The 24,666-nt window shown below is 36.6% G+C and overlaps 2 protein-coding genes across 4 annotated transcripts; one reads left to right on the plus strand and one right to left on the minus strand.

Moving 5' to 3' along the window:
* Positions 1-271: 271 nt before the first annotated feature.
* On the minus strand, positions 272-18,228 carry LOC131772009 (uncharacterized). Of its 2 annotated transcripts, XM_059087918.2 has the most exons (21): positions 17,831-18,228; positions 16,525-16,581; positions 16,303-16,347; positions 11,502-11,564; positions 10,814-10,948; positions 10,342-10,518; positions 9,745-9,859; positions 8,831-8,943; positions 8,401-8,472; positions 7,736-7,963; positions 6,491-6,664; positions 5,376-5,555; positions 4,700-4,834; positions 3,790-4,058; positions 3,408-3,489; positions 2,878-2,985; positions 2,330-2,440; positions 2,041-2,079; positions 1,439-1,567; positions 1,226-1,333; positions 272-523 (listed from the first exon to the last, which is right to left on the minus strand). In XM_059087918.2, the coding sequence occupies exons 1-21, from the start codon at positions 17,928-17,930 to the stop codon at positions 414-416; spliced, it is 2,550 nt and encodes an 849-aa protein (XP_058943901.2). In that variant the 5' UTR covers positions 17,931-18,228; the 3' UTR covers positions 272-413. The 2 variants fall into 2 exon arrangements, with proteins under 2 accessions (XP_058943901.2, XP_058943902.2); XM_059087919.2 differs by lacking the exon at positions 16,525-16,581.
* On the plus strand, positions 12,126-24,377 carry LOC131772042 (adhesive plaque matrix protein 2). Of its 2 annotated transcripts, XM_066167051.1 has the most exons (19): positions 12,126-12,757; positions 13,118-13,210; positions 13,440-13,550; positions 13,859-13,969; positions 14,202-14,312; positions 14,513-14,623; positions 14,826-14,945; positions 15,071-15,223; positions 15,377-15,472; positions 15,638-15,754; positions 19,547-19,663; positions 20,047-20,163; positions 20,902-21,039; positions 21,782-21,907; positions 22,279-22,407; positions 22,773-22,889; positions 23,322-23,426; positions 24,033-24,134; positions 24,242-24,377. In XM_066167051.1, the coding sequence occupies exons 1-19, from the start codon at positions 12,178-12,180 to the stop codon at positions 24,250-24,252; spliced, it is 2,565 nt and encodes an 854-aa protein (XP_066023148.1). In that variant the 5' UTR covers positions 12,126-12,177; the 3' UTR covers positions 24,253-24,377. The 2 variants fall into 2 exon arrangements, with proteins under 2 accessions (XP_066023148.1, XP_066023149.1); XM_066167052.1 differs by lacking the exons at positions 24,033-24,134; positions 24,242-24,377 and having other exon boundaries at positions 22,773-22,893; positions 23,322-23,389.
* The last annotated feature ends 289 nt before the right edge of the window (positions 24,378-24,666 follow it).

Below are 24,666 nucleotides of genomic sequence, written 5' to 3' on the forward strand. Positions count from 1 at the left end.
AACGCGAGCGGTTAAAAACGAGTGGAAAAGTGTTTTATTAGTGTGTTCTTTTTTATAGGTGCAACATCTATGAAAATTCTTCTGTTTGAGGTATAGTGCAGAAACTGCGCGTCAAGTTGTAGAGTGGTACTGGACGCAAAAAGAACTAACGACAGGACAAAAAGCTGGCAGTGTTGTGGGGGTCGGGTGGGTTGTAGGATAAGGCTCTTGTCATTGACATAATTTGATACTTCTCAACAAATCCTACTTTACATCTAAGACAAAGAGTCTATTCAAGACAAGATGAACTATTTATTGGTATTTTTCTGTGTGGAATGTCTACATATAGATTCCCTCTAACGAATACCTCAATGAACTACTCTATGAACATGCAAATAACTCAGTTAATTTTTTTTTCTTTTTATGCAGTGTAGCTAACATTTCTTGCAACTTTTCTTGCACTGTTCCGTCATGAACTTCTCATTCTTTCCGCATTCCCCCAGCTTGGCCCACAGTCCACACTTTACATGGTTGTCGCCGCAAGCTTTAAGAAGAAAAATAGCATAAATAGAAATAAGTTTTTATCATCTTATATCTTTCATTTCTTCAGTGACACACTCGGCTGCACCTCGTGTTTCTCTTTATCTTGTTACCATATTTTAGTAGACTTCATCTGAGATCTAGAACTGAACAGAAGCACGGCGACATGGAATCTATCTTTTAACGATAAACTGCAAAGTTTGCGTAACCTGATCAAGGCGACAACTTAAAACTACGTAAAAGTGGCCCAGAGAAAACAACTTTTTACGGTGGAAAATTTTTATCATTAGGGAGATTTCTTTCCGATTTTAATTCCAGCTAAGCTTGATTCTTGCAACGAATATGTGCAGTTTGCCAACTCTCCCTGAGTTAGATATTGTTTGATTCATGCATTTAAAAACTCCAAAGCCATAAATATTTGCATATATGTGAAGAATGCCTAGATCTAACCGAATCCTATTGACCTGTCGTCCATTTGTAGTTTTGTGCGTAGTGGCCAAACCTTTGCATACAAATGGAGGTGCGATTTTCAAGATCTTGCCGTCTTCTGCATATAGGTGGTTCAGTTATCATGTTGACTAGTTTCTCGTCTATACCTCAAGATACACATCTCACTCAAAATAGTAAAAGCGTTCAGTAATTTGATAAATAGAAAACTATCGTTACTGATATTAAGCGGCTGTAGGAAATAAACGTGTCAACTAACCACAAACATGGCAGCTCCTTAGACAGTGATCCAACATCCATTTCTTGTTTTTAAAACATTCCCCTTTCTGGGCCCATTGGGGACATTTAGAATACTTGTCTTCGCAAGCTGGAAGAAATCGTTTTTAGAAATATTACTTTTTTACATTAATTTTGGTATGATTTCTCTCAGAAAAAAATTCTTAATATCATATTTTAAAGATCATTTATTTACCACATATTCCGCAGCTCAGAGCACAATTCACCGACATGAAAGACGGATTTTTTGAACATTCACCCATATTTTTCCAGGCGGGACATTGCGTTTCGTCGTTGTCCTTACACATGGGTGGTGGCCTGTTGCCTAAACAAAATAATGAGAGAGGGAAACTTTTCGATAGTCGATATGGAAACGCTTATCTCTTGGAAATATACAACTCCGGGAACTGAGTGATATTCATTTTGAAGAAAACCCCGTTTAGAACCTACTCTATCGTCTCATGAACGCATCTACGCTTAAAAAGCCCGCAGCTATCCCTAGAAATTGGTGATTATTGTTATCATGATGATACGATAAATTTTAGGGTTCCATGGTAAGATGGACCAAAACAATTTGCTAATAAGTGCACGGTAACAATTGGAGTGCTCTTTTTTTCGTTCCTTTCAATTGGCATTGCAAACTCAATCTTTCAGCCAACAGCATTCTCAATCAAATATCCTACATACACGGCAGGATCAATAATCCGTTGCTGCCGAACTTCTCCATCGTGATCCAAAACAAACACTCCGATATGTAAAAATTGAAAGCAAAATTAATTTGAGTTAGTTTGAGCTTACCTGCATGAGGTTGCGCCGGCAACGAGCCTTTAGGTGGATCTGATATGGGGGTAAAGTTGAAAATATTTAATCTCGATTTTGCTTTTCAGAGCCGAGCTACATTATAAAGCCTTTACATACTAGCAGAATTCAAGATGTTTACCGGTTTAATTTCCCTCTAAGAACTTTGTGCATGTGAAAAGAATATTTTTTGGAGTGTACTGATGAGAAGTGATCAGTGGATCATATCCTAATTCAAGTATCTATTCAATCAAATCGATATGAAAAGAAAGATACTTGATGTACTTACGGCAAACTCTGCAACTCTTTTGGCAATGTGAACGCATGTAGTCAGAGTTTTTAGAACAACCGTTTGGCTGTGTAGCCCATGCTGGGCACATAAAGTTGTCGTCTTTGCACTCTGGAAATGAATCGTAAGAAATGATTCCGAAGAAGTTTATTGAGATACTTGATCAATTTGTGGTGAGAGTTGGGATTAAAGAGGGCTTGACGCTTGACCTATTCTGGACTCCAAATAACTTTGAAAAAAAAAATACTGACAGGTACCCATTTACTGGAGATATCATTTTAAAAGAAAGGAATAAAATCAGGTCAAAGTTGCTGTTGTACTTCTTCCATTGATGAGGGTTATGTGGGGCTAAACATGAGATTTATCACAATGAAATTTATGTCAACTTGATATACAGAAAAAAGAACTGTGCCGACGGAACTCAGACTAACCGCAATCTAAACCATTACAGTTATTGGTTTAGACTGCATTTCATTGCAAACATTAAATATTAAAATTGCCATATACCTTCTTAGTTTAGCTAACTTAAGATAGAATGTCTATCTTACCACATGTATCACAGCTTCTTGCACAATGTTTGCTCATAAACTGAACATTTTTCTCGCAATGTTTGGCAGCCTTCCACTTTGAACACGACACATAGTCGTCTTGACATGCTGTGGAAAAACAATGAATTTTACAAAGGCAAAAGGTAAAAAAAAAAAAATAAATAAATAAAAAGGCCTCGAGTCAATAACCACACTTCTTGAACTCCAAACATAACTGACCCAAGTGGTTTTCATGGAAGTTCCTACTTGGATTTCTTTCATGGCACGAAGTACAAAAACATACTGTACGAACAACTTCTCATTTTGAAGTGTTTTGAAAGATGTCATGACAGACCACGGCTCTGTTCTCCTAGCCGAACGATATTTGAGTGTTTAACTACGTCTAAGGATCTATTCTGTAAAGCTATGCCAAGACTATCTATGAGATGGGATAATCTTCTCGTATGCCATTGGAACGTAAATAAATTTTCTGGCTTAACAATTTTTTTTGGAACAAATGTTGGCTACAAAAGGTAAATACTGTTACTCACAACAAAGACCAGGATCGATGTATACGTCGTCAATGGCAATGTCAGAGTATCCTGTGCTTCCAACTCGGGCGATGATTTTGAGCTAACGGAATAAACCAAACAAACTCATAAAGCAATCAAGCAAATGATATAAACTGTGATTTGTTGCTCTTAGAGCATATAGGTAAGAGCATTCTCCAGGCGCGATAGATAACCCCTTCACTAAACATTGCTTTATTGACTTCAACGTATTACCTGAATAAATACGAACGAAATAATTGTTGATTGCATAAGTATTTTTTAAAACTGATGGGCTACACTTTTAATTAATTGGTATGACTGCCTAAAAAAACTGCCACATTCTAGTTGTGTCTTCTTTACTCATATCTTTTGACTGTATTACCTTGTACTTTGTTCCCTCTGGAATATTGAGGCTGACCTTGGCTCCAATCCAATGAAGACCTTGATCGCCTGTCTTTGTGAAAATGTTCTTAGCACGCTTACCAAACTTTTGCAATTTGACTATAAGCGAACCCATTGTTTTACCATACATGGTGTAAAAGAACTTCATGCACTGGCCTCCTTTTGGAGCTGACAGCCATGGCTGGCTCTCAAGAATAGCCTGGTTACCTGGCCGGGCCGGAGCGGATGACTCCATGTACAGATAGTAGCCTAAAAACAAATGAGCTGACTTATTAAAATGAACACATGAGGCAAGGTTTCTTTATTCATCAATTTTATAGCAGTTCACTAGGCCTAAAAATTGAGGAAGGTCGACGATCAGAATTTATCAGGATTGATCGATTTGTTGATTGATATCGATTGCTATTTGCCAATCAATGGCTCTCGCAGGCCAATCGGAAGTTAGCTAAACACCCTGATAGAGAGGTCAGATCACAAGCATGCTCGCAATGCCATGTATCGCTCCGGATTTATATCCATTGATTCTGACTATTAATGCCTAATTATTGATTTCATGTATTGGCCAGGCGTAGAAGTTTAATAATTAATACCGCAATAAAACTTTCATTTTCACGCTTAACTATTATTTTCATTGAAAATAATCTCGAATCCAAAATTAGAGAACTCAAAGAATTAGTAAAGGAGGTTACAATGATTTAGGACTACGGCTTCAATGGAGTTTCGATAAACTCAGTTTGGTCCAAAACTCAACGGTCGCGCAGCCAACAGTTTCAATCGGCCACCGATTTCTTAGAGTAAAGCAGCTTGCACTCTTATCGTACCTTACTTAAATAGGATTTTTAAACCAAAGTTTATCAGGTGGAGTTAATTTCAATGTAACTTCTCCTAACCTTTTCCGGTTGTGTGGTCACGGCTGGGCCCAGTTTCCTTTGTCCCGGTGAAATATTTATTCCGCATCCATTTAATTTGTCCCTTGTTAACCCACATACCCAATAACTTGCCATCAAAATCAGTGTCTTGATATCCTAAGGAATGATTTCAAAATGAAATTAGTCATGCTTGAAAAATGAAAGTAAGTTGATACTCTTGAGTCCAAACGAATGAAAATTCTAGCTAAAGGAATGGGACATCGATCTAGCGTATAATACCTAAAACGTTGTTAATGTAGCAACACGGAAAACAATTAAGCCGCCTTCCTTTCTCGCTTTTGAATTGAAAACAGAACGATCGACACATTTAGTATTTCAAAAATGTTTTAACATTAAAGGTTTTCAAGTTCCATGATATAGAGGTAGGCCTGGGTAATTTCCAAACTGCTAACTATCAGTTGACCGTGTACGACTGGATATGTCGGGAGAACTTAAGGTAAGTCCGTGTCCGTAAGTTTCACGGTAGCTTTTGTTTCACATAAAACTATAAATACGTGGACAAACAATCCACATCGCTCTACCACGAATTATACGGGTAAAAATGTTGCGGCTTGTTGCCTAACTTTTTCTGACTTTCATTATGACAAAAGGATAAGTGGCCTCATCGAGAAAGTTACAGCTTAAAATTTATTCTCACTGAGTTGACATCTCTTCATTGTGCAAACTCCCTCTTCCACTGATTCCCCGGCACAATATTTCCCGCCATGTTTTGGTTCAGGGTTGTCGCACTTTCTGAATCGTTTCCTTTTGCCGTCGTCACATGAAACATCGCATGTCGACCAATCAGACCAACGGCCCCAGTGCCCATTTATTCTAACTACAGATAAGATGCGATAAATAAATAACTTATAAACATCTACAAATTTCATTTAAGTAGATCTGCAATCTCCTCTACTAATTACAAAGGTATTGTAAACGTTCTAAGTAATAATGCTTCAAAAGCAAAGCATGTGAGAAAATGTCATGGCTTGCATAAGGTTCATTTTTCTCCAAGACCATTGGAAGGCACAATTCTACTTCGAAAATTTATAACAAGGAAACTCCATTAAGTCACTTGGTAATAACATGCTCAATGACGGTGCTAAATTCAAACATGAACAATAGAAGAAGCGGACATGACTTCCTAAAGCCTGCTTACGCTTCGAAAAAAAAATTCTGAAGAGAGGCGAGCGTTTCGTGTAAGAGCGGCGAAACTTTGGAACCGAATCCGCTTCTTATAAGGGCCTCACTGATTTTTTTGCATCTAAGTTTTTAAAGAAGTGTCATAGTGTAGACGGTATTAATCGATTTTTTCATTTTTCTAAAGACACTTAGTTCCCTTGGGTTGTTTCTAGACGCCATACTTGTTTAATTTTTAACTTAGGGACCGCAAGTTTGTCAGTTTTAACTGGCTGTTGTCTCCTCCCATTGATAAATTGTTACATACACACATGCATAACGTTGCAGGGTCATCAAGTCTGATGTGAAGAAGGGAGGGGACGGTGAAACCCTTTTGACCCTGTCTCTGCGGAGTTCGCCACCGGTCACTATCATTCCTAATATTGGCAATCCTTGGCTTGAGTCTAAACACAATGACCTAGATCAGTGTTAAGATTGGTTAATCAGATGCAATAAATGATTATTTTATGCAAGTTCCCAACTATAACGTTACTGATTGCAAGGCAAAAAATTGGCGTGGAATGGAGTCTTAAATTAGTCAATTAACAGCCTTTGAGTAATCTCTGCGATTACTAATTTGTGAGAGATGTTTACCTGGGCACTCGTAGTTTCCACATTTCACTCTTTCCGTTTCGATACCATATACGTTCACATTGCCACCACAGGCCTTAGGGTTACCTGCATTGTAACAATAACGTTGACGCTCTTTCATACAATCTTTATCACAAGGCGTGAATCCCGACCACTGCGTCCAACCGTAGTTTTTTGCTGCATTGAAAGGAAGGAAATAATGAATTAAAGCTAACATACAACAAAAAACAAACTCACAACTTATCCTTAGATGTTACGATTCCTGCACATCACTTCCCGTGAATAAATAATACGTCTCCATTACGCAAATCTAGGTTTTTCTATGCCTACTCTCGATCAATTTTGCAGTAGTTGGATAAGAAGTGTTGCTTTTAGCGCTCTTCTGTGAGAGATGCCTTGGTTGTAAAACGCATTTTATACAAAGCGTAATGTAATGGTTTCACAATCACAACATACGGTAGTTATTCACAGCTACAAAGTGATAAGTCAACGTAACAATATTGAATTTATGGAGTTTCATAGGACTAGGATAGGACGAAAACAGTCTTGCTCTGAACGAAAATATGAACACTGAATTGAGTAGTAACGCTACCAAAAACGATTTCAGTTTCAGCGGCACAAATCAATTATGCATATTACACTCCCCTTTGTTGGGATGATTGCTATCCGACATTTTCAACAGGTTCTCTTAATTGTTCACGAGTACCCAGGTATACCTTTTTGTCATCCAACTGCACAAAGAGAGTACAAATAACGCGCTAATAGGGTACAAATATCCTGCGATATTGTACGGTCAAATGGACAGTTGGTTATTTTATACTGTTAAAAAACCTGTTTTCTTCTCAATTCGTTTTTCTTTTCACGCTTTGCGACAAATGAGTAGAGAGATAGCAGAAAAAAAAAGTAGTCCGATAATAAATAACTTATTTGAAGTTTTGGTGTGTGGTATCGCTGAGCCGATACAACAGGTTCGTCAAAATACGGCACAACTCGTAAAAATTACTTAGCGATTCTGCACACCAAAACGTCCGATAATATATATATTATATATAGAATAAGAACAAAACATTACGTCCCCGTCCATGGTTAGACTCCCAACCTTTCTCATAGGGAGTTCGGCGGGCTACTTATCCTATTTCTCGCTCTCTGTTTCCCAGGAGTAAAACTACTCATAAATCTGTGCCTATACGTCTGCCTCTGTCTATAACATTTATGTTACAGACACAGTCTTGCTCATGAATTACTTACTTTCGCAATCATACAAGGCGTTGAGTTCAACTATATCCTGAGGACTCATCGTTTTCTGAGGCGTTCCAAAGTCCTTCCATCCGACTGGCTTATCAAACCTGATGATCGTGTCCAGTCCATTCTTCGTAAAAGCTCTCCTGTCATAGTGCATGATGGATTGAAAATCGTAATTTTTTCCAATTTTGTCTATAGTTTTGTAGCTATACTTGTCAAACTGGTCTGAAAATCCTGTAAAATAAAGTAGCACATTACAATTGTTATGGTTTTCCAAGGTTTCCCAGAGGCACGTTCATAACATCACGAATTTATGATCGGTCAAGACAAAAATTTTCGAAACCGTTTACCTCCTTGAGGTAGCGACATGAACAAGTACTAATCACACTTTATGATTCAAGTACTAATCACACTTTATGATTTCACTTCTTTACGAGGCCGAGGCATAAGAATGGGGGTTTTTTTAAAGGAGATACTGAAGCTTTTATGTGGGTGTGGTTGCCGATATCGGTGTAAACTCACCGTCGAGGATATTTTCCCATTTGATTTCAATATATCTGTCTCCGTCATCTCTTGCTTGCTCGTGAAAGAAGCATAAGAGAGAGGATTTTTTTTAAGGAGATACTGAAGCTTTTATGGATATCTAGTTGCCGATATCGGTGTAAACTCACCGTCGAGAATATTTTCCCATTTGATTTCAATATATTTGTCCCTGTCATCTCTTGCTTGCTCGTGAAAGAATCCTACAAATAGAGAGAGGCCAAAAGCGTAGATTACAAAGTCAATTGTTAAACTTAGGGAACAAGTTTTCAAAGCAAGGGTCAAATTATGCTATCTTATTTATCTCTGGCTAAATAGAGAATTCAAAGATTAGGTATTGGTAAAGCGTACTTTCTCTTTCCTTCTAGAGTATCGTCCGTTACGTGATCCGAATAAAGGACTGATTGAAAGAGAAGGGAACTGCGGGCAGTTTGAATTTTAAGACATCATTTTTCAGAAAACAGTAGCATGAGGCTCTTTTATACGAGCAAATCGAGTAAATACTGTTACGATGACAACCAAAGCAACTGACTTTATCCAAGTATTTTACTTTTTACTCACCAAGAGCATGTAGTAATTCGTGTATGATGGTGCCTTCGAAGTCACATCCTTGCCCTAGGGAAAGTTTCTGAGCTCCAGCCACAGCATAACTCTTTCCTACTTTAGATGAGCACCTACAAGCAAACGACAGAAGTTCAGATGAAAGCGTAGTGTGATCGTCCGGTTGACTGTAGTCCTAAGGAGGACGGTTGACGTTAGTTGTGATTGACGTTTCGCCAACCTGAGCGGAAGTCATTAGAGTCAAGGGGAATTAAAATTAGGACAACTGCCAACATTATCACATGGTAACATGTGGTAAGCTTACCATTGAAGTAGACATGCAATGAAAGAGTTTGAAAAATGGGAAAAAAGATTGGAAACCAACAAAATGCTTGTATCCTTCTTGTGGGGCGCAAAATCAAGTAAACACTGAAGCGAAGAAAAACACAACAACAGACATTTATTTATTTATTTATCTGAGTAGTTTTCCTATCTGTTTTTGTAATAAACACAAAATGAGAACTTCTTAACATAATTTAGTTTCTTATATATGATGTTCATATATTTACAGTCATTCAAAATTTAGTTCATAACTGAATAACAGTCTAGTAACAATTTTCAACGAAAAACTAAAACATGAAGCAGGCATTGAATAATGGGATTAAATGTAATTGTAAAACAACAATTCGCTCTATTGAAGACACAGACGACAAAAAGGAAACTATACAAGCCTCTTTCAGTTTTATATTGTACCCGAATGATTTTTCATTATCGTCTTCATCATCATCGTCGTTTTTGTTATAATCAATATAAAATCTCAATTAACTTACCTGCGGATATATAATGACAGCATGTTTTCAAAGCGAACTTTATTTAACCTACAATTACATCACAGACACTATAGCACGATAAAGTTATGCTGCGGAAGACTTTACCCGTCATCATTATCGAAGAAGATGTAATTCTTCTGGCCGCGGTATGGCACAAACCGTATGCACGATACTCTATGAAACATCTGGATAACTTTGTTAAGATTTCCCACGATGTGTCCTGAAAAAGGGAGAATAGGACTATTACGGAAAAAAAAACAGTAAATAACATCTTTATTAAAAGTAACGAGGGCCAGATCTAGAAGTAAAAGTGGATTGGACAGTGTCCAATACAAAGAAGGTGTGTTACGCTGATCAATATTTTCAAGCACACTTTTGGATCTCTTGCAGATTTTATTAACCCGTCGGAGCCAATTGCTTGTTACGAGTGTGAGTGTTGTTTCAGAAGATTGGTGTTCATGATGAGAGGCTCTGACTCTTCTTCTAAATTGCAAACAGTAGAGATTCATTGTTCTTGGCGAGTGCGTAAACTTTGGTTCTGCGATGTATCAGAATTGCCAGGTGCTTTTCAGCATTCATCATAACGACGTAGTTGTTTTATGATGCAGCTACATTTCAATTTTTTCGTGAATTTCAATTCTCTTATTTGGAAATGCCGTAGTACGGCATTTCCAAATAAGAGAATTGAAATTCAGCACTTACTCATGTACGATGGAATTTTATACGGAATCACCCTTGACGTCCAAAGTCGTTTGCGAGTTCTGAGAGCATTTCTCTTCGTTCTCGCCTGGCCGGTTTTGCAAGTCTTTCCAGGATGTAGTTCTTCGTAAAGGTCACAATCGAGTATCATGTCTCCTTGATCAAAGAAGAAACCTTCCGCTACAAGAAACAAACGAGAAATCAAGTTGGTGTAAATTTTCATACAAGTTTAATTTTTTTTTTTAATCAAAGTTGTATCGTTTCTCTAAATTATTTCCTCCTGACAAACCATGGCGACCAAGGATCCATGTTATTCTCTGTGGCTCCTTGGAGGTGAATAATACTCGACTATTCTCATCCAAGATAACCAATCAGCACGCGGAAAGGCACTATTCATATAAGTGGTATTTAACATCAACGAGTATTTCACTGTGACACAAACGATCAGAAAAAGGGGAAAACTTTTCAAACTTACCTTCATTCGTCGTTTCGATCATTTCTTGTACATTGCCTTGATACTCTCGTTTTTCTTGAAGTTGCCTTTTCTCTTGGCGCTTTCTCCAGTGGGCAAGATTGACGGCGATTATCCGTCCCATCGCATTATCATAGTCTGTAGGTTCGCAGAGTAAATAAATTAACCGCAGGTGAAGGTCAATAGCAACTTTTAAGTCCATCTTTATTAAAACAAAAAAGGGTCCCTTCCAGGGGGAGATTTTTAATCAGCTTACTCTCCCAGCCCTCCCTCATCCTGGCAAGAATTAGATTTGATCAATGATCACCAAACGAAACAAAATTCTTTGAACAAGATATCTATAAAACGAAGTGGTATTTTCTTACTGCTCGTTGAAGAAAATTCCTTAATAAATTTGTGAGGTGTGAAGCTCAGCTGCAAAATGTGCGTGCATTTCCCATCCGACGGGTATTCCTGTCTTTTTTTTAGGTATCAATAGTTAGTCGTTTGAAACACAAGAATGTTAGAATTGACGACATACATACATACCGAGCTTTTTTGCGATGGTGCAAATATATCCAAGCGTAGGACTGCGCGGTGCGACTGATTCAACATTCAAAGAATTTTTGAAGATTTTTCCCGAGTGTCCACCACACAAACCTACAGTTTTTTTTTTCCAGCACAGATATTTCTCAGTGATGTCGTTACTAACCTTTGTTTGCTACTTCTGTTATCTCGGGGTCATTCTCTATGGCTTTGTCGTCTGGGTACCGCCCTGCAAAGCAACATTAAATTTAGCATAATAAAATAAAGAAAATTTTAAAATAATTTTCGCGGCTGGAGACTATTCAGCTCCATACGTTTCACATCATGTACATTCGCATACATTTGAATTTCTATCATTCAACGACGCGCGTTTGCATACCATAAAATGGTCTCATATGATCGTTTTTCTGGTATTTTGTGAAAAAGCAGGTGGATGTGAGAGCAATTCGATTCAGAAAAGGTAAATTTATGTTTAAAAAATCATTTCTTATGAGAAAATAAAGAAAGAATCATAACAGAAGGAAATATTGAGTAGAAATTCAAGCCAAGAAAAATATTCTGCAACCATCTTTTAAGTGGGAGTATTTCTCATGGTTTATTCCTTTAGAATCAACGGATTCAGTGGGGTCTTTAACCGTCTTACACTGTAGTTAAATACCTGCATTGTATCTATACGATCCCCGCGAATATTAAAATAGGTAACCAGAATTTACATGAATAATGAATATTAAACTTGATTTTTTTTTCAAAGTAGAAAATTTATATTGTTTATTTTTATGAGTAACTTTAAGTCACACCGTTCATCATGTAAACCGCCTGAGAGAAATATTTGTCCTTTTACCATGTTTAGTATACATTATTTGCTTGTTTTGATTACACTGGTGTTCAGCTGTAAACTCATCAAGGTCTCTGGGTTGAAGATAACACCGCGGAATCAGAGCAAGGCGTTAGGAAATCAGTCACTGGAAAACCATTTTACGGCGTGGATACATAAAAACAGTGCTATAACCTTAAATAATCGTCCAACCAAGCGACACTCTTTTGAGCGATTAAATGTGGACGATAACGTTGAATCCAATTATGAGACCTCATACGACAAACAAGATATGGACGATTTTGATGTGAACAATGCAGGAGAGAAGCTACAGACAAGCTACAGACAAGTGATTTTAGATCCAAATGAGGCGAATGCTTTACGAGTTCCTCATCCATATCCTTTCCAGCCAATTCATGTACGCCGTGACTGGCATCCCCAAATAGAACCGCTAGAGATATTCCCAAATCCCATTCAAGTTGATCATTACAGGAAAGTTCCAGTTGCAGTTCAGGTGCCGAGATACGAAATTGTTCCAAAACCTTTTTACGTTCCTTTAAGAGCATCGCCAGATTACAGTGTGCTGCACGTAGATGTTTATCACCCAGGTTGGTTTTGAGACTTTAAGGGCACCATATTTTAATAGTATTATCATTTAACAATATTCAAATCTTCCCATCACTCAAAAACCGATATATTCGGATGGCCAGCTTTCATCTCATCATCGATTGACCTAAACTTTTTAATGAGTTGCTGTCTAGTTAGCGAATTAAGTGTAACTACAGAAAGCAAATGGTTCATAGCTATATAGCTTCTTGATTTGTAAGTTTCGCAACTATGTCAGAGCCAATTATTTACCTATATGCATACAGCTTCGCTTGGTTAGATGTTGGTGCACAAACTAACTTATTGCTAATGGGAGAAAGACATCTCTCACGGAAGTTCCATTGACTATTTCATTACCACAGCTAATCCTTGCAGAAATGGCGGCCTTTTGCTATCCAGCCGCTTTGGCTATCATTGCTTGTGTTCAAAGGATTACAAAGGAAGGTTTTGCGATGGTATGTATACTACTTTTAAAGCTTTGTTTATTTCTTGAAGAAAAAAATTTACGACATCAATTTAATTGATTTCTCAATCACAACGTTTGGTGAACATTGGTTTCTAGTTCATGAAAATGCTTCGAAGTTATTTTTCACTAAAATTTATTAAATATAATATTATTTTTTAAAATTTAAAAAAATTTTTTTCCAGTTTATCTGTTTGATATTTTTGTTTGTTCATCGATAGCTAAGTTATACTGCTCTTCGAGCCCATGTGAACATGGTGGAAAGTGCGAGGAAATAGAGAACAATTATCAATGTCAGTGTCCAACAGGATACATGGGTTACAACTGCGAAGGTAGATTATAAGCTTATAGGCATTCTTACATTTTTAAAGCAAAGACTTTGAAATGTCTATTTTTATACAAATCTGTGAAGATTAAGATGTTATTGTTGGCATTAGTACCTGCTGTAAAGAAATCCCCTATCGTTCAGCCACAGAGGTGTTGAAAAACGATTGAGCTTAGGTTACAAACACAACGAGACTCCCATTTCCATGTTGCTGTTGTTTTATTTTTTTTCTTGAAATCGTTACCGCGCCCACGTATTATTCTTTATTTAATACTGCTGTAAAACATATACACGCGTTGATTTACTCGGTTTTAGAAAAGAACTCTTGTAGACCAAACCCATGTAAAAACGACGGACAGTGTGTGGAGACTATTAGCAATTACAAGTGTTACTGCAGATCTGGATTCACAGGAAAGCATTGCGAAGGTAATCTGTAAATCAACAGTTTCATAGGAATGGAATGGGCTTGCATCTTTTAATAAACTTACGACAGAAACATCGGTGCTGCATTTACCTAACCTTTCTAGTACTCAAATATGTCAAACTTTTGCACTTTTACCACGTTGTGGGGAAGATTATGAAAATATTATCCTTAAAACTAAGATGACATTATTTAGTTGACGTTATGAATTTTAAAGTTATTACTGTTTTCTTACAGACTTAGATTACTGTGATCCAAACCCATGTCAACATGGCGGCACATGTCAGCAGAGACACGCCTCTCACGAATGCATCTGCAGAGAAGAATTCAAAGGAAAACTGTGCGAAAGTAAGGCGAGTTTACAGATCCCGTCTTATGACTGCCTAGTCATTTGAATCATTCAACACCAGTTTATTTATACTGACTGGGAGATTATCTTAGTTCAGTTTTGTTTATACATTGTTTTGAAATACTTTTGGCCCAATTGAAATACGTTGTGTGCGTTTTTTTCCTATTCAATCGGTTTGCCAATTTTTACATTTACACAGAGAAACGAGTGTGTCTTGCTAATCCGTGCAAAAACGGCGGCGAATGCGTTGAGGATAACTCCAATTATCCTTGCATATGTCCGATGGGATATAGTCCGCCATATTGCAGAGGTAAGCACGTTTTCTAACGACCTGATATACAAAGTTATACCCCTTCACTTCTCTGCTTTCAAAATTTCCAAATACATAAAAATATTTAAATGTAGTTCTTGGAGTTTTTCCTAAGTCACGATGTGCTCTGTGCTTAGTAAAAATTTCTTTCTGAAAGCTTAAGTTGAAGATTTATTTCATCTTTATTACTTTTTCTTTTCAGTCCATGTTTGTGACTCCAACCCCTGCCTTAATGACGGTAAATGCGTTCCGGGGAAAGCAGGAGGGCACTGGAAATACCAGTGCATTTGCTCCCTCCTTTACAAAGGAGATAATTGTGAAAGTAAGGAAACACTATTAAAAAAATAATAAGTGAAATAACAATCTTACGAGGAATTCTTTTCAGAATTGTTACAGGCCTCGTGAACCATATCAGCCAAATTAATTCACATCTTTCTACTTTATTAGTTCCCAATCCTTGTGTAACAAATCCGTGTTTACATGGTGGAAGATGTATTGATACTTTTAGCAAGTACACAAACTTTCCAAAGGACTGGGACATAGGCTTTTTACATTACTACTGCGCATGTCCACCGGATTATACAGGGCAGAAATGTGAAGGTACGTCATCCAGTTCTCACCGTCAACACATGACAAAGTTTAAAAACATAGAATGCTCATGAAATGCATCAAATGGAAAGGTTATTAATTCGAGATAGATGCAATGCACGGAACTGATCCAAGCAATATCTTTTCCATCATCACAAAAAACAGAAAATTTGTGTCTAAGGTGCGACGTAAATGCAACTTGCCAAAGTGGACAGTGCATCTGTAAGGATGGATTCAGAGGAGATGGCTTCAAATGCACTGGTGAGTAGTTTTTTTTATATATCCTGGTTAAACTTTATTTTTTCGTTCCTTTCGTCGTTTTGAAATACAATAAAAGCCCTATATATTTCGTTGCTGAGGATAACTTTAATTGCTTTTATTTTTTGGTCTTTATTATTTCATTTTGTTCATATTCTGCTCTGGAAGCCGTCAAGGATCCATGCGTTCCAAACCCATGTCGAAATAACGGGACATGTAGCAAGGGACCTGATGAAAGCTTCGACTGCACGTGTCCAGAGGGATTTTTCCCCCCTCTTTGCACTAGTAAGTGACATATCTTTCCAAATTCGTGGAAATAACAACGACAGGCTTGAGATAAGCGTTATAAAAACTATCACAGGTCTCCTTTTTGGAAAATAGAAAGTCAAAACTTAAAATTGTTGTCCGAAGCCAAATCCTGAGAGTGAGTAACACTAATTATTTTCTTTTCAATTAGTGAAGCTTGGTCGACGGCTCCATCTAAAAGCTTTAAATGCGCAGTGAATCCTACATGTAAGATAAATAAAAGTACCATCTATCCTAAAATCAAAGATCAGAGATTCTGTCCGAGAAAAGAAATGATTTCACTGACATCTTGTATGGGTAGATTCTTGTTAGTCAGTCAAAGTTGTTGCGAAATATGGTGATTATGATTATATTATCATTATTATATTTATCATTACTATTATCGTCATTGTCATTATTATTACCATTATTGCGATTGATTTATCATTATTACTATTATAATCACTATATTCATTATTGTTTTAGCTATTATTATTATTATTATTATTATTATCATCGTAAATAATAAGTTATCGTGGCAGTATTACCTTCAAATTCCATTCGTTCGTCCTCATCCATTTCTTCAAGCCACTCTGTCGAAAAAAAGGCAATAAATAGATAAATCACGCGTTGTAAGTCGATTTCCATAAAAATTAAACCAACGAAATCAAGGAAAGGGTCGAAGAATTAAATTACTCGATTCTAGGTTTTCTTCATAACCAACCATTTTCATAATGGACATTTTAAGGTTTAAGATAGAAATATTTTACCATTGGTTTCCTCCAAAACTTTTTCCGTGTTTTCATCCTCGGAAAGAGAGCCAATTTCTGATAGCAAATATAGAAATAAGGAAAAACGCGATCAGAGATGAAATCAAAAAGTACATACCGTAAAGTTAAAGCAAAACTTAAAGGGCACTGAAAGATGGCGGGTGGGGAATTGGAAGGATATGAAGAGAGGAATGAGCCAGGAACAAAAGGATATGGGGAATCTCAACCTGTTTGATGAGAATGCAAATAAAGGCAAAAATGATTAGAGATGAATTTCTTTAAGTTCTTGTCTCTAAATTGGGCAATTCTCAACTCGCAAAATGATGTCTATCATATGAATATAGATATTTATGTTGATTATCATATTAATTATACATCATTTTGTCCTATTTTTTTAGTTAACCTAAAACTCCATTTTCACTTTTTCCAGATTTCATAGGAAGTGATGTTTGTCTTTAGCCGGTTTTCAGTTCCTTTACAAACACAGCCAAAGACTGAATCATCATGCCGAAAGTTAGAGCGAAACACTGTGTCACGCAAATTTGTCACAAAACACCAAGTCTATTATCTGAACCTGTAATGAGACTGTAATCAAGTACCCGTGAAAAGACTAATTACAATTGAGGGTTAATTTTCTTAAAAAAGTGAAATTTTCTGAGACTCGATTCCTTCCTGAGGGAAGATGGGGTCCTCCAGAATTTTTGCTTTCAGTAAACTGCATGCATTTGGCATAAAAGTTGAACGTTATGCCCCGGAGACTCATCCTTTGTGTCAAATGTCAATATTTACGTCGGCGAGGCGCTCTATGAATCAGCCACATACTTGAGAAGTCATTCGAAAATGAGTTATTTAATTTATCATTTATTTTCGTCGTAGTTAGAATTCAAGAACGTAAATTAATTCTAGTTCGGCTCGATTAAACCGGACTTCTATCTTAATTATTCATAAGTTTTCTTCCCATGAACATTTGACAAAGACGATTGAATTAGTCAGTTATATTGTCTCTTTTAGTTTCAATGTGTCGTTCGAAACGGACACCTTTTCTTTCACGTAAAGTAAAGCCAGTCTCTCTGCTTAACATCACAGGATGGGATTTGGCATTATGTCGCAGTGATCTGTACTGGTCATGCAGTCATGGTTTATAAAACTTCTCTATGCGTAACAGAATTAATCTAATCCTGCTTTTAGCGACAGCCGCTCCATCGCAGTGTACTTTCATAACGCAAAGTTCAAACGTGAATCAATGAATCTTCGAGACGTGACAAACAACGTTTCTGCCTAAAAAAAAAAGGTGCTGTCAACATACCTGAATATAAATCCTCGATTTCGTTGGCAATATTTTTTGCTCTTGCGACGCTAACGGAGTGAAGGAGTATCAAAATAACTGCAAAACTCACGAGGTGCATTTTAACGGACGATTCTAGCTGCTGCAACTAGCCAGCAGATCATTCAAATGTTTCCCAACTTCAAATTTCCAGTTTAAAAGCGCTAGTCTCTCACCAGGATGCCTTGATTCGTTATCGATGCTAAATAAATAAGCAGCTCATTAGACCATGGCAATATATAACCGTTTTTTTTCTCTCCTTTTGTTTACGTCGTATCCAATTTAAATGTGTTGATATGGCGGGCTGGAATTTTGCGCCACAGTCAGGAGATCGTTAACGGCCAGCACGCAACGGCGAAAAATCATCTTAGAAACAAAAATATGCTCAAATTCACTTTGTTTTTCATTGTTTATTCACCAAGACTCATTTTGTGAATACTTGAAAAGTATGTCAGATGTGAAAGTGTGTATAATTTGCAAAATCAACGAAGCGGATAAATATTTGTGCTCAGTGTGAAAGGAAGGTATCAACCGTGACCTGAGCGTCGGTTGGGGACTCTCGAGGAGCCGTTGCAAGTCTGGAGAAGCTTTTTCAACACCGAAGTCAGTGCGGTGAATGGCTCAAGAAGAAGAAACCTTAGTGTGCTGTACCCGTCTCATGACATGAAGCTCCGGGACATGTACCTACCTTAATGTTAATGCCTCCAGGATATAATTTATTTTAAATACCCCTCCTTAATAAGTAACTAGTCCTTAAGTATTACTGGCATTCTTGCGACCCTTTCAATTCAACGAAGAAGAGGATTTGTTTTGAAACACCTATAGTGGCGAGCATAAAACCGTTCGCAATGCGGTATATCTAATTTCATGTGCAAATTAAACGGGCTCTTGATTAAACATCCTTAATTGACAGTTGAGCAAACATTTTACTAGATATTCTAGATAGTTTTAAATTTACCAGTATTATTATATTTTTTATTCAATTTTAACTAAATAGTAAAAGGAATTGCTGATCCTATTCAATGCCCTTTCGTATAATCGTTTTTGGACCTGAGTACCGGCCTATTCCTATAATCAAGGGGAGTTATCCGCGTGTTTTTAATTGATCACGAACTAGTTACTAATCATTCGGCTACGTAATAGAAATCGAAAGCTTTTCATCGAAAATGCCACCGTTCAGAGTTTTTCCCATGGTCATTCAGCTCTGGCTGAGAAACGTAGCTGCGCAAAACATCTTTCCAATATTATACAGGCTTACCACGAAAATAAAGTAACTGTTAAATTACTTGCAGGCATTTTTACAGATGAGTCTTCATATTCGGCTTCAATGTAATTTAAAATTCATGTTTTGTTTAGTTGAAATAGGAGCTAAGTTGATTTGGAAGGGATTTTAAGAGATTACCTACAAAACCTAGTAAAATGATACTTCGCAGAAATAAAACTTTTACTGATTTGATTCAAAAACCTGAAGTTACCAGGTGGCTAAGAACGATTTACGATGTACGTAACAAGTGTTTAAAAATAACTAAATTGGTTGATATGATCGAGGAAGGTCCCCTTCCACCCACTTTAAAGCGGGAACATTTCTATGGAATAGAACTAGCTTTTTTCGAATAATTGAATATGCTAACTGTTATTAACCTACTTAATTTTTCTATTGATGTATTTCAAATATCAGTTTTGTTTTTGTTTCTACAGCGGTAGATGTTTGTATCCCTAATCCTTGTAAGAATCAAGGAATTTGCACAAAGGATGGCGTCGATCAATATCATTGCATCTGCCCGGCGGGCTTTTTACCTCCTAATTGTGTAAACAGTAAGTTATAACAAACTAAACTGTTTTTGAGAGAGTTCTTCTGATTCTTGACTCCTCGTTGGTTATCTGGAGGAACCAAAAGTTTTCTCGTTGTGTCACGCTGTACTTTTAACCCTTTACACAATTACTACACACTTACATCAGCGTGCCTAGTCCATTCTGATCTCCATACACTTCATAGGATGCTGACAAAGACAACTTATCTAACAATTAAGAGCATTTTTGGTCATTAATCTATCTCTTTTTCTCTTGGCCTTTAAGTCTGATTCGGGAGTGATAGTGTGAAGAGAAATCAGATTGAGAGTTGAATCCGACCATAAGTTATCACCGTTACTTACTGAGCAGCTGGGAAATAACTGCTCTCTGCTATGCTTGCTTCTTAGAGACTGTTGATCCTTGCGTCCCTAATCCATGTCTAAACAGAGCAACTTGTCAGGCGTCACAAGATGAAAAGAGATTTACCTGCAACTGCAGAGGAAGTTTTAAGCCTCCTCTTTGTGGTAAGTAGAGTAAAATGGTAATGATAATGATGATAATAATCATAATTACGACGATAATTAACGAGTCAAATTAGGGCTCACATTAATTACATACTAACATACATTGAATCTATATATACAATGAAATGAATTTTCTTTATATATTATACATATATATATATAACGCGATATAGAAAATTCATTTCCTAAGGGCACAAACAATGTCATTAAGTCTGATTGAATTCTATAGACCTATCAAATTCTAGTGGAAACTGACTCTTTATCTCGATACGAGTAATAAGAACAGCCGAAACAAAGAGAATATGTTGATATTCTCTTGTTAAAACAGAATTGTTTTAACATCAAAACGGATTTTTATTAAGGAATCCGAAAGCATCTAAGTAATTACACTAAAATAATCATTCGTCTAAGGCTCAGTGGATATTGTTAAATAATCCCCGATGCTATATATATATACATATATTCACACCTCTAATATTCAATTTATATACATATTTTTTTTGTTTGTTTTTTTGTCTTTATGTTTTTTTTTTTTTTTTTTTGTGCAGTTATCATTTAAACTTAACAAACGAATAAAGGAGAACTACTCCGTACAACTATAGAAACCTCATTCCACTAATTTTATTCCTCATCAACTGAACAGACACATATCTTAAAGAAACGGAGAACATCCTCGGTAATCATAATTTATTATTCAGTGATTACTGATTTTATCAATATTTTTTTTTTGGTGCTTAGCATGTGACTGTCCAAAAGGAGATCCTTTGTGGGTTCCTCCCATTCTCGCTCAACAGTGCAAAGAAGATGGAGAGTGTTACTGCCCAAGTTACAACGGTAAAACGCACTCTAAGACAGAGAGAGGCTGCGTAGAGTCAAGTAAGCAAGACATTTTATCTAACCTACATTATAGTTTTCCAGATGTCTCCCCCTCTAGTAGTTATTTGAAGGATTCCTTATGTTAAAATCACACGCAAATTTTTCTCCCTAGATGTAAATAGGTCCACGTCAGTTTCGATCCTACCAAGCTTAACTATGGCCAGAGGCACATACCTTATGCTCAACTTATGCTCAATGATCTTGCTTAGAGCCGTTTGCAGCCAATAAAAATCACGAGAAACCCTCATATTTATATACTCCAATTATCTATTATATATATATATATATATTTTTTTTTTTAAAAAATCGTTGCTAATTTTATTTTGCCTTCGCCCACGAAGTGGCGAGGCATAAGTCCTTATCTAAATTATTCAAAGTCTTTAGTTGTAGACCATTCTTTGTGCAAAATTAACTTATAGTACGGAAGCAGAGAAAAGTAATGTTTTTTCCCTATAGTCTATCAACCGTTTTCGACGGTAAACTGCTTCTCCACGTTCTGTCTCGGGTTCTGCAAGTAAAAGATAATAAACACAATACAAGGAATTTGACTCACACGTATTTATTTTTTTTTTTACCCTGATATCATTTGTTCCGCGAAGCTCAAAAACCTTCTCTATTCTCGGAACAGATTAAGTACTCGGACAAATTTCCCAACATTACCATTGCTCGAGGCAATGTTTTATAACAAAACTAGTCGTTCATGTCGCTCAATCTCATAGGCCGCTTTTTTTTATTTATCCAGGACAGGATCCCTGCGATAGTAATCCGTGTCAAAATGGTGGTGTGTGTTCTGCTAACCCTGACAATTTGTCCTTCACTTGTCAATGTCCTGAGCCATGCACGGGAGATCGCTGTCAAAATTGTAACAGTAAGTCTGTTTTTAGCCCATTAGTTAATGTTAGAATTTGTTTTTGGCTGTTCCTTTCAATCGCCATTACGCGGTTTTCCATTCCGTCGATATTCAACTACTGTTATTTAATGTAAACAAACAAACAAACAAACAAACAAAACACTCACAAACAAAGAAACAAAACAAAACAAAGAAACGAAGGCGACAGACTCAAGAATGCTCCCTAAATATTTAAATGCATTTTAGTCCGTGAATTACTAATCTTTTTGTATTACTGTGTTTTCGGTTTGGTTTTGTTTTGGTACTTTGTTTTCTTTTGTTTGTTTGTTTTTTCTGTTTCGATTGCTTGTTTGGTTTAAAGAATGAATCCTTCCTTTTATGTCAACAAGTTGACGAGATTTGTACTCCTGGATATTGCAAGAACGGTGGAACCTGTATAGTTGTGGGAACGAAGCCTTTCTGCAAGTGTCCTCCAAGTTACCTTCCCCCTCTATGCCTGATGCACGTTAACACAACAGGTAAAGGTTTTCTAGATCTTTTACAACTGGTTTGTTTCATTTTATTTGTCTAATCATCTTTTTAAAAATGTTTCGCTCCAGAGTTTTCACGTCCTACTGCAGATTTTCTGTAAATCATCTACTCGCCTAATCTGCTTGATCTAGCAAGAGTAAAGCCAATGGGTCAAATACGGCTTTAAAAGGTTGCCCATTCGTTGCCCACCTTCTCCCCTCTTCCCCTCGCCTTAAACCTTAAATCGTTCAACAGAAAACCTCGCGTACTCCTTATCTTTTCATTGTGAGACAGAAAAATAGATGTAACATAAGTCGTATGACTTAGTATATATTTGTTGCTAAATGTTTTACTGTTTTATCAAACTGATCAGATAACCGAAGTCTTTGTCATCCCAACCCATGCCAAAATGGTGGAAAATGCAGGCAAGTGAGACCGAACAGCCTTGAATGTAGCTGCTCCAAGCAGTACCATGGAAGATACTGTGAGCGTAAGTAAGCAATAAATACTCTACGTTTATGAAGCCAAGAACACTTAAATTTACTGCACAAAGTTTATACTACTTAAATTTGTGCAAAAAAAAAAAAAAATTTCTCGATCCATTTAATAAAAACATATTCAATGAACCTAGGTGCATGTGAAGGCTGTTATAGAGATAAGAGTTTTTACGAATTTTTGGACATGCAGTGCAATTGAAAAATTGAACAAAAATCTAGTTTTTTTTTAATCTTTAGTGAGGCTGAAAAGTTCAATAACACTCGTGATTTAAATGGTATGGTAGAGGATGTTCTAAATGGTTTGATTTGGCTTTTTTATACCCCTCCCCTTACCCAACACCAACCTATTTTTTTGGGTTGGGGCAGGAGTAGGTTTGTAATTGCTCAGATACTGACATTGATGCTTTACTTTTTTCTTGCTTTAGGTGACAAGTGCATGGATTGTGATGTCCACGCCATATGCTACAATGGCCGTTGTAAATGCAGACCGGGCTACAAAGGAAGTGGATTTCATGGAGATTGTAAACCAGGTAAAGTAATACCAAATTATTATTTTTAAATGATCCTTTTTGATGTGAAACCCACACCATGAACATCTAGAGTATGAATGGAGTGTTCATCGCGTTCTAACAAATTGGTTACAAGAGAATTCTCTCTAATGGATACTTTGTTTACCTCCAACACAAAGCATTTCAGAAAATAATCTCTGGTGTTCAAGATTTCTAGAGTTTCATTGTAAAATAAGCTGTATTTTTAACCCTTAGTTATCAACCTGTAAGCGTGTTATTTACAATTAGCTCCCTGTCGTTAAAGACACAACAAAATCAAAATGTGCACATATATATATATCTCTAGATTCTTCCTACAAATGTTGCCTGAAGACTTTAATCAGTGCAATGTCTACAAAAAATCCTACTGAGATTGAAGAACTAATGTGATAGAGTTTCACTCTGATCATATCAGAAATCATCTCAGAGCATTAATTTAACTTTGGAGCTGCCATAAGTGATGTCCGAGATACAATGAGCGAAAAAAATTTATAAGTAACTGTTAGTGGTCAAAATTAGCGTTAAGGTTCTTTATCCACTCATTAAAAAAGGCATTGTTGCATTTTAAGTTTATTTTATTGTTTTCAGTGTCTTTCTGTAACACCTGTCCGCTAAACGCCGTCTGTGTCGGCGGAGAATGCGCTTGTATCGCGGGATTTTACTTTATTGATAACACTTGTCAGAAAATAGGTGAGTCGATGTATGTTTTTTGTAATTATCTAAATTGATTCAGTCATTTTGTTATATATATCTCGTTCATTTGCTTATTTATTCATTTTTTCATTTTCCTGCTCTAGTTGGAGACTAATTCAGTTTGGTAACGTATGCATGACTGAAGCAGTTGCTGAGGACAAGGACTTCGAAAGCACGCACATTAGGTCGAATCAGATCCGAATAGTTATCCAGCCCAACCCTTTCCTAAAATCCTAATTCTTATTCTGATTCTCACGGTTTGAAGGGTGTGACATCCTTCAAAATTTTAGGATTAATGAATCGACTTCTTCCAATGTTAATTAGAGATACGTGTAATTTACGTTTTTGATGTTTCCAAAAACAGTTCCTTGCGTGCACTTCGCACTTAGCACACGGCTTTATTGTCTTTATAAAGCAACATAGCTATTTACAATAAACTAAACATAAAGCTATCACTACTCAAGGTTACGTTACAATTTATAATTTACTTAGATACTTGAAATCAAGTAAATATTAATTTTATGCCACA

Source organism: Pocillopora verrucosa, chromosome 5, assembly GCF_036669915.1.
Source record: "Pocillopora verrucosa isolate sample1 chromosome 5, ASM3666991v2, whole genome shotgun sequence".
NCBI lineage: Eukaryota > Metazoa > Cnidaria > Anthozoa > Scleractinia > Pocilloporidae > Pocillopora > Pocillopora verrucosa.